General features: G+C 30.2%; 2 protein-coding genes across 2 annotated transcripts; one reads left to right on the top strand and one right to left on the bottom strand.

Annotated features, from left to right (window-relative positions):
- Positions 1-5,608: 5,608 nt before the first annotated feature.
- Positions 5,609-8,796, top strand: LOC142520558 (ADP,ATP carrier protein ER-ANT1). The gene is made up of 4 exons (XM_075623588.1): positions 5,609-5,774; positions 6,719-7,006; positions 7,247-7,618; positions 7,942-8,796. The coding sequence occupies exons 2-4, from the start codon at positions 6,749-6,751 to the stop codon at positions 8,251-8,253; spliced, it is 942 nt and encodes a 313-aa protein (XP_075479703.1). The 5' UTR covers positions 5,609-5,774; positions 6,719-6,748; the 3' UTR covers positions 8,254-8,796.
- Positions 8,797-9,307: 511 nt separating this feature from the next.
- On the bottom strand, positions 9,308-10,730 carry LOC142520559 (uncharacterized). Its single transcript, XM_075623590.1, has 3 exons — positions 10,138-10,730; positions 9,961-10,046; positions 9,308-9,614 (listed from the first exon to the last, which is right to left on the bottom strand). The coding sequence occupies exons 1-3, from the start codon at positions 10,445-10,447 to the stop codon at positions 9,333-9,335; spliced, it is 678 nt and encodes a 225-aa protein (XP_075479705.1). The 5' UTR covers positions 10,448-10,730; the 3' UTR covers positions 9,308-9,332.

Below are 10,730 nucleotides of genomic sequence, written 5' to 3'. Positions count from 1 at the left end.
AACATAATTACTCATAATCCAACGTTCCTAATATATTACATGAAATTTCATTATCATTAAGAAAAAAGTTAATATTACTCAAACTCGGAAAATACACATATTTATGTATACTCCTTTCAAATAAATCACCGACAATTACATTTCACGTGCAACGCACGTGCACCATCCTAGTCTATATAAATATATGAATGTGAATTGTGAATTTACATAAATGACCTTATCTTCATTTAATAATAATAATTAATAAATGTTTATTTTTTTGTAAATTTACAAACTCTATTTTTAGTTTTTTTTGTTTTCTATTTTTTCATCTATTAAGTAAGTAACTATTAATTAACGAAATAAAATAAACTGAAGAGGTTAATAATTAATACATGTTTATTTTTTTGTGAATTTACACACTTCATTTTTTATTTTATTTTCTATCTTTTTCATCTATTAATTAATGAAATTTAAAATAAATTGAAGAAAAATGAATTTTAGTCTTTTCCAATCTGTTAATTAATGAATTAAAATAAACTGAAGAGGAATGAAATTTAGCCTTTTCTGTTGTAATGAAATTTGCACTCTATTTTTTAAATTTTACGATAAAACTCATACGATATAGCTAATACGAAAGTCACAACTAACGAGTTGAATTCGATTAAAGAAAATGAACAAGTATATGATGTTATGATGTGATGTTTTGACACGTTATGTTATTTTATGACATGTTTACGCTTATACTAAGATCATGAAATGTATGTTTAGTACAATACTTTTCATTGTTGAATGTTATGTATATGTATTCGTTATTAAGTTACATGTGTTGAGTCTTTAAACTCACTAAGTGTGATTGATGCAGGTGAGCATATTGATCAGGAGATCGAATGTGCCGAAAACTGAGTAAGGGGGTTGGATGTGCTCACGCTAACCCGAGGACCTTATTTTTTCCGCACGTTTTCATCTTTTAATTAATGAAATCTAAACTAAATTGAAGAAAAATAAAATTAGCATTATTTTTTGTGATGAAATTTGCAATCCATTTTTTTTAAAAAAATTATATCTATAATAAAATTCATTTTATTATCTATCTATTATTATTATTATTACTTATTACTTACTACTATAAATATATGATTTTGAATTGTGATTTTACATCTGTCCTTATCTTCATTAAATAATGTATTCATTAATACATATCGTTTTGTTTGTTTTCTTTTCATCTATTAATTAATGGAATCTAAACTAAATTGAAGCAAAATAAAATTTAGCATCAACTTTCATTCTTCAGTAATATATGTTTCTTTTTTGTTTTTTTCATATAGAAGAAAAATGAAATTTAACCTTCATTTTTTGTGATGAAATTTGCACTCCATTTTTTATTTATTTTTTGTTTTCCATGTTTTTCATTTATTAACTAATGAAATTTAAAATAAATTGAAGAGAAATGAATTTTAGCCTTCATTTTTTGTGATGAAATTTGTACTCCATTTAAAAAAAACATATCTTTAATGAAATTCGAAACGATATTATTAATAAATATTTTTTTTTATTTTCTATCAGCTATTAATTACTTCTAAAATAAATTAAAGAAAAATGAAATTTAGCCACCATTTTTTGGAATAAAATTTAAATTTATCTTTCATTTTTTGAAATAAAATTTACACTCTATTTTTATATATATATATATATATATATATATATATATATATATATATATATATATCTTTAATGAAATTTAAATTAAATAAAAGAATAATGAAATTTGCATTTTTGTTTGATTTCTATTTTTTATTAATTAAGGAATTTTAAATAAATTGAATACAAATGAAATGTACACTATTGTTCAAAATTTTATAGTTCTCCAATTTTTAATAGGTTTTATGTAAAATAGTTTCATTGTTATATAGTCTTTGAGAGGGGCTGACCCAGTTATTTCAGAAGTGAAAAATAATTTTTTTCACGATTCAAGTCGGATATGACATGTTTCACAAAAGTTACTCGTGAAACAATCTATAGGAGTTTCTGTGTCAATTTTATTTTTAACTTATATAAATTAACATCTATGAATAACGTAAATAATAATAATTAATATACTTCTCTTCGCTTGTTTGTTTTTTCATCTATTATTTAACATATTCTAAAATAAATTGAAAAAAAATAAAATTTAGCCACCAGTTTTTAGAATGAAATTTAAATTAAGCCTTCGTTTTTTGGAATGAAATTTATACATCATTTTCTTTTAAAAATAATATATTTAATAAAATGTAAAATAATAATAATAAATACTTATTTTATTGTTTTTTTTCCCCCAACTATCAATTAATTCTAAATAAAATTGAACAAAATGAAATTTAGCCACCATTTTTTGAAATGAAATTTATACTTTATTTGTTTTAAAAAATATATCTTTAATATAATTTAAAATGAATAAAAGAATAATAAAATTTACAATATATTTTCACAGAATGAATTATATCTTTATTTTAAAAATAATTATTTTTGTTTGATTTCTCTTTTTTTTATTTATTAATTTTATAATTCTCCAATTTTTGAATTGGTCTTATGTGAGTCGGTCTCATGAATATATCTTTTAGATGGGCCAACCGGTCAATTTTTAGAGTGAAAAACATTGATTTTTCATGATCATGGTAGGATATGAGACATGTTCCCATGAAACAGCCTCGTAGAAGTTTGTATGCAATTTTTATTTTAAACTTGAGTAAATTAACATCCATTAATAACGTAAATAATACACGACTAATAAATTTGAAAATTATAATAAAATTGTGTGAATTTACATATATGTCCTTATTTTTATTAAATAATATTAATAAATACATGTCTATTTTTGTTTGTTTTCAGGTATTAATGAATTTTTTAATAATTGAAGAAAAATGAAATTTTATTTTTGGAATGAAATTTACAGTTTTTTTTAAAAAATTATATCTTTAATGAAATTTAAAATAAGCGACACAATGTCAGCAGCTTAACTCACGAAAAATTCACAGGAGTTCACTCATTCCAATACTACCTTCACTCTTGCACGCTTAACTTAACAAAACTGAATGATAGTGAAAGATTATCTTTTAGTTCGAATGTTGCTTAATCTTTATGTCAAAAGTTATATTTGTTAACCACGACGCAATATTTATTTCTTATAATTGTGATTTACCGTGCAAAGCCCTATACTAAGCAAATGGTGAACATAATGAGGATTGAATTGACGTGGCTGTCAATTTGCCAAATTGTAAAACCCTATGCATGACAAACACAAATAATTGTTTGGTACAATAAGAAAACACTTCAAAATAATCAAAATGAGTTTAAATTAATTTTATGTGTAATAATTACTCTTCTATACATCAAATGGATATAAAAGATAAATAAAAATGAATTCAAATTGTTTTTATGTAAAAAAAATTATCAATACACAAACCAAGTTTTAGATCACACTAAAAAAAAGGTGATCATTACTTTATTTCTTTATGTTACAGGTATAGAATAACAATCACAATTGAAGATGAGAATGAGATGGCAAGAATAACATTTTTTGGAAAAGTTGCAGCATCTTTTGTTGGATGTTCTATTGAAGATTTCATTCAAATTTATGACAAAGTATAAGATAAAACAAACAAATGATTTTATATCTACATAAATATTGCATCTAACAATAAAAAATTTCAATGCAGAATTTACCAAATAACTCATGTAAAGATTCGCTAAATCAACCAAGCTCCAAGCTCCACACATTCTTGTTCATGTTAGATAATTTAGTGGAAAAACGTGATGAAGTGTTAAAAATTATGGCAGAAGCTATTGAGATACATGATAATTATCCAACAACAAATGTCAATATCAAGAAACGGAGATCTCGGAAAATTATCAAGCCAACTAAACAAAGCAGTGTACCACCAAAGGTAGAAAAATCAAATGAAATAAACATCAACAAAAACATGAAGATCCATGAAGACGAAGATGAAATAGAGATTCGAGATGAAGAACCAATTGCTGAGTACAAAAAAATAGATAAGAAGATAAAAACCGACATACACAAAAAGATTTCAAGAGATCTTCAAATCAAAAACAAGAAAATGTGATGATTTCATTTGTAACCAAATAATTAATTATTTATCTATTAAAAGTTATTCTTATTTCAAAAATAATTTAAACATATTTAAGTAAAATTATTATATACAAATTATCGCTATTTCTCAACGTGCAAACGCACGTGCATTTATCTAGTGTAATAAAAAACTTCTTGAGAAAGGTTCAAATTTCAAACAGAACTCATTAAGGGCTTGAAATAATAGGACATGACAAAAAAATACTCTAATGAAGCATTGAAGTAATGAGACTATAATGATGTATCATTTCAGGAGAAACAAGGCAGTATTTCATTTCATGCTGAACAAGAAAACAAATAAGTTGTCGAATGCTCTCTTCCTTTATCCCAGCAATCCAAATCTGCACAATCTTAGCCATATTCAGGTACCAAATAGAAACAGACCAAACTGGCTTCTCATGCCACAAAAAACTTTCTGATACATTATAAAATGTGTATTCTTAAACTGCGAAAATGTGCACTAGTTTAGTTCCTCTTTCTTAAGATGTTTTCTTGCTGGTTGGCAAAGTACATTGGTATCCAATCAACGATTTCAACTCCGTATTGAGTGAAATCTCCACTAAAAGTACTAAGCTCCATGAACCTAACAAATGGTTTTTGGCCTCAATGTTAATAGCCACAAAACTAATCTTTTATGCAAGATTGATCTGACATAGCAAAGGTGGAGTGATCCAAATCTCTGGCTACATGGATGACAAAGGCTCATATGCACACAAGCTGCTGTGGAAGTCATTTTCAAGGTCAAGAATCTCGATACAAGGATAGATTGATTCATCATTCTTGAGCGAAAAAGACTAGAATTTGCCTATCTAGAAAATAAATAATTTCCTTTAATAGACACTATTATTTCGACCAAAGTTATCGTGGTTTTTACTTTTCATATCCGTACGACATAAAAAATAATAGCTTTTCAGGAGTTGAGTCGGATGGGGTCAGCCGGAAATGTGTCTCATAAAATTAATACGTAAAAATGTCTAATATGATATCTTTGTGTTTTTATTTTAAATAGCATTTCAAAAATTTCATCCAATAAAAAAATGTTTTTTCAATTATATATTATCATTCTTTATTTTATCAATTAAATAAATTTCATAAATCAAAATATGAAAATAAATACAACCCGTACTAAGTTGGAAATACAATGTCATTTGCAATTACATCCATGTTAGTGTCAAATAGATATCAAGAACATAAGCTCTAAAGCACGTATTTATTTGAATGTAAAAACTCTTATGAGATTATCTTACAGATCAATTTTATGAGACCAATAACTTATTTGACTCGACTATAAGAAAATATTATTTTTTATACAGAAAAATATTATTTTTCACGGCAATTATAAATCGGATCATATTTGAATCACCCTAAACTTGTCTTATATTTTGATGGTGCAACATTTTAACAGTGAGATTTATTATATATTATTTTAAAGAAAAAATCAATTTATTTACCAATATAATATAAACCACCGAAATAATTTTAATATTATTCAAAATTTTCAAGGCCTTTCAAACAATTAACAATTTAAAATTTAGGCCTTTTCATTTGCTGGGACAAGGAAAAAAAAAGAAAATAAAAAAAGAATCGTAATTGAAAGTACCGAAAGGACAAGAAAATCCCGTTCACCTTCATCTTGTGGTGGTGGAAGACGATTCTCCCATCCTTCGTAAGTCTCTCCACGTTTCTCTGCTCATAAACTTTTGTTTTTGACGTGTCTACATGCGTTTGTAGGTGTATAATTGCTGTGAGTTATTTGTATCTATGCCTTGTTTGAAATCCTCAAGAACCAAGATGGAGGAATGATGTTTTGTGATTATTGATGTTACCTCTGGCTTGAATTTGTTCCCCATATGTCATGGACACAATCTTGGTTGTTATCAAGGTTGTTTGAATTCGGGTCCTTTGAAATCTTTTGGGTGATTCTTGTATGATGACCTGTCATTTTAATTGATAATTTTTGGATTGAAGTATGAATTTTGTAGAATATGATTAGCTGTTGAGTGAAGTGAGGAAAGAGTTGGGAGGCAACTTTAGATAAAACCTCAAGAAATACATTTAGATATTTCTTCGAAGAATATAAGGATGTCTAAGTGGGAATCCTTTTGAATTAGAGATATTTGTTTAATAAATACTTTTTACGTATTCCTTTTCGGTTGAATCTTTGGCACTGAAAAAATAAGAAATTGGTTAATCTACCCTATTTTATCACTTGAAGATGTAGATTTGACAAGCTATTCGTTTGTATAGTTCTATTTTCTTTTTAATATCTAGATACTTTTTATGCATGCTAAAATATATTTTATGGATGTTAAAGATCCTGTCTTGCTATGTTTTTTTTTTCATAAATAGCATTTCCTTTACATTTCATATTCATATTTTTAAGTAAAAATAATAAAAAGCCTAGATTATGATATGATGCTGGAAAATTTTGCTATTAGTGCAGTAGAGAGATTATACGGATTACGATTTTTGGTCACTTTGTAATCTTCGTGTGAGTAGATTGTTCGGCATTTTCGTTTAACCTCTTCATTTTTTCATTCGTTGGAACAAACTAGATAAGCTGTGTGTGTACATAGTAATTGATGCATACTTGTTTGGTAACTTGTGTAGGACTAGAGTCAAACAGGAAGGGGGTCTGAGATGGCAACACATTCTGAGAAATTTTCTGTGGACTTCCTCATGGGAGGGGCAGCAGCTGTTGTAGCAAAAAGTGCCGCAGCTCCAATTGAGAGGGTGAAGCTTCTCTTGCAGAATCAAGGAGAGTTGATGAAAAGAGGACAGCTTCAAAGACCCTATTTAGGTGTTGGGAATTGTTTCAAGAGGGTCTTAAGAGAGGAGGGTACTTTGTCCTTTTGGAGGGGTAACCAAGCCAATGTTATAAGATATTTTCCCACGCAGGTAGATTATTTGCTCATAATTTTTATCTGCTCTAATTCATTTTCCTTCAAATTTCACCTCCTTACGTGGTTTTCTTTTTTCGTTTTTTACATCTCCAACACTTACATATGGCTTATGTATTTTTCTTATATTTTCTGGGTTTTTTAATAATGAAAAGGGATTTAAAAAACAAAAGGATTACAATGCTGAGAATCCTCTCACCCTTGTTTCCTGAGGAGCCGCTGCTTTAATTGTTTACAGGCTTTTAACTTTGCATTTAAAGGTTATTTCCGAAGCATCTTTGGATGTTCAAAAGAGAAAGATGGATATTTTAAGTGGTTTGCTGGAAACGTTGCTTCTGGAAGTGCTGCTGGGGCAACCACCTCAGTATTTCTATATCACCTTGATTATGCTCGGACTCGTTTGGCCACAGATGCTAAGGAGTGCCCTATCAATGGTAAACGCCAGTTTAAGGGGATAATAGATGTCTACAGTAAAACCTTATCAGTTGATGGGATTGGCGGACTCTATAGGGGATTTGGGGTTTCAATTTTGGGAATTACCCTTTATCGAGGAATGTACTTTGGGATCTACGACACGATGAAACCTATTGTGCTGGTTGGACCATTTAAGGTGAATTGGTCTCTTTTTCTGGCACTGTTTTGCCTTGAATTGTCTTCTGTTTGGATGTGAATTGCATCTATATCATTTCATGATGCTTTGTATTATGAATTCTAATATGTTGAACCCATTTTAAAAATCGCGCAAAAATCTTGTGTTTTTTGACTTTCACAAGTTATGTGAAATTTTGTTTGGACCAGATATTGTAAATGTGTTTGGGTACATATACTATAGTGGCCTACATGTTTGATTTGCTGTCTTATATTTGCATAATTTTGTTTGCCTGATTTTTATAAATTAGTTAAAGAATAAACACCACTAATTCAAATTTGCAGGACAATTTTCTTGCTAGCTTTTTCTTAGGTTGGAGTGTGACTACTGTCTCTGGGGTCTGTGCATACCCATTTGACACACTAAGACGGAGAATGATGCTGACATCTGGACAATCATTGAAATATCGAAATGCTAAGCATGCGTTTTTTGAAATTATTCGCCTAGAAGGTTTCACTGCGCTGTTTCGGGGAATCACAGCTAACATGCTACTCGGTATGGCTGGAGCAGGAGTACTTGCCGGATATGATCAACTCCAAAGAATTGTCTACAGACCACCTTGTCATAACCTGAACTCTCATGAAGCTTTCAAATGAATCCATTTAGATGAGGATTTGTATGTATATGGAAGTTGACGTTTATTTGGACCAACTGGAGGGTCCCTTGTTGGGGAAAACCCATAGAGAAGAATTTGATTCCTCAAGAGTGTTATAATAAAAAGCAATGACGAGACGAAGTGCTTATGGGAATGTCGAATTAGCTCTCACTCGGAGAAAAGTTGCAGTGGTAACAGCTACACACAACTAAGTTATGGAAGAAGATGTTGCGAACACTTTAGTCATAGGAAATTAGGAGGTACATTAAATACAACTTTGCAGCCGAAAATACCAACGAATGCTGCTGATTCAATTGTATAGTAATTGATATCTATGTTGTTGACTTTGAATGAACAATTCATTCATGGTTAATATTGTAAATGGTTAAGGTGCATTCGTCTTTGTCTTCAATACATATATTCTGGGTGCAAATGTATATCAATCAATTTTCCTACTTTGATTAGAGAACATTTTTGTTGTTGGAAGTGGTAATGTTTGTGATTATTTTACGTCAGAAATTTCTTTAATTGTGAATTGTGAGATTTGAAATTTGAGATACCTGGTAACCTTTTTTATTGTAGCTTTGGTGGTCGCTCTAACCAATTTTATCAAGACTACGGAAGACTTGAAAATTTTGATGGCATGAAAGATGCTATTGTTGCCCACTACCTTGGTAAGGCTTTCTTTTCCCAGTGTTGTTTCCTGTTTTTACTAGTGACACATGAACGATTAGCATGTTTTCGTAAGTTACTTTTAATCTTCTTTTCAATGTGATACATATATTCACTTGTTCTTGCATTGTCTTGGATTGTCAGTTTGCATATATAACCAAGCAAAAGATGCTGGTATGTGAACTTGCATTGCTTTAAAATTCACTGTTGTGCAAAAAATGTATCCACGGAAATATTGTGCACCAATATGCTGTAATGATACATTTAAGTTTGTAACGATACGTCCTATCATGTGTTTTTTGGGATTGATTTCAGTTTCAGGTAACTTGAGCATGGAACTACAAGATCATTGATTCCCCGGACTTTTTCATACTTATGAAAACTGAATGATAATCTCAACAGTTATTACTAAGCAAGAAGCCAAAAATTCTTGTGCCGCTTTGTTGTAATCAAATAGCCTCCATATTTTCTATTTTTCCTTCTTACAGCTATTGTCATGCAGTTAGCATATTGGATGCAGTAATCAACTACTCGGTTTCTTTTTTTTATGTTCCATATCAACCGTAGACGCCATAACAGTGATTGCTTTTGCTGCCCCAGAACTAGCAGTGAGGCCTTCAGTCTTTTAGCTTCTTCAACGATAATTTGTCCCTTTTCCTTTCCTTCTCGTACTGCCATCTCAACTTGCACCTAGTTCATGTGAAGAAAGCATCTTAATCTACTACCCTTTAGAATCTTGATTTCATCTCATTATTTTCTAGTTGCAGGAAATGCATGTAGTTTGTATTATACTATTATATGCTTCTTCATTACAGGCGCTTTAGTAAACTCAGACAAATCTTGAAAACTCAAAAGTACTTGGAATACCATTAAGAATGTTAGGTAGGATGAACTTTCTACTCCTTTGTATATGCTCCAAGTATATTGATTATTATTCAATCACGTGTGAGCTACACGCGATTTGTGACTCTCTTATACGGAACAAATTCTCTACATCATTATAAGTGGTCTAGAAAAATATGAACTTTCTGCTCACCTCAGGTCTTTTTAACTGGCACATACTTTTTGACGAGCGAAGAAGATTATACGCCGGTTGATTGGTTTCCCCATTTTTTGTTGCATCTGAATCATGAAATAATGTTATCTTCATCAGTATAATTATATGCCCATTACTTGTAGCCATACTTCTTTAAATGAAAAGATGTGCTAGTACCTTGTTTTGCAACATGCAGAAGAATGATTTTATCCTGGCTTTGAACAGTATGAGAGAGCACCCAATCCAGCGCTCCTCTAGCCTCTGGGCTCGAATCAACCACGACCATGACTCTGTTCCCACATTCAGACGCAGATGAACTACCTTCCAAACCCAATTTGTTGATTTGATTCGACAACTCGGATTTCTCTTCTTCCTTGATAAAACTCGCAGTATTCTCATAATGTTGGGAAGGCGAACGGACACGAACACGAGAGCGGACGCGAATACAGACACGAGTCGCAGCACGACTCATACACCAGCCCGACATATTCTTGTATTGGTTCAAGGTGAGCTAGAAACTGTATTCCTGTTGATATATATAATCATGTATGTAAAAGTCTAGCATATATACGTGTGGTTAAGTATTGAGTATTGCAATCTTAAAAAGTCATGCAAATCATTTTCTTGGTCCCCTAATTTCCTAATGGTGAGTTGTCCCAAACGTGGCTTCCATGAAAACAAGATGACGCAAAGACTGATGGTGACTTAAAAGAACTGAGGATGAATTATATAATTCTCTCGTTGACATTTCTATATATCTATATATATGT

This window comes from Primulina tabacum, chromosome 12, assembly GCF_025594145.1.
Source record: "Primulina tabacum isolate GXHZ01 chromosome 12, ASM2559414v2, whole genome shotgun sequence".
Classification (NCBI taxonomy): domain Eukaryota; kingdom Viridiplantae; phylum Streptophyta; class Magnoliopsida; order Lamiales; family Gesneriaceae; genus Primulina; species Primulina tabacum.
The sequence above is the reverse complement of the archived record's forward strand: the minus strand, read 5'-3'. Positions and strand labels throughout refer to the sequence as shown.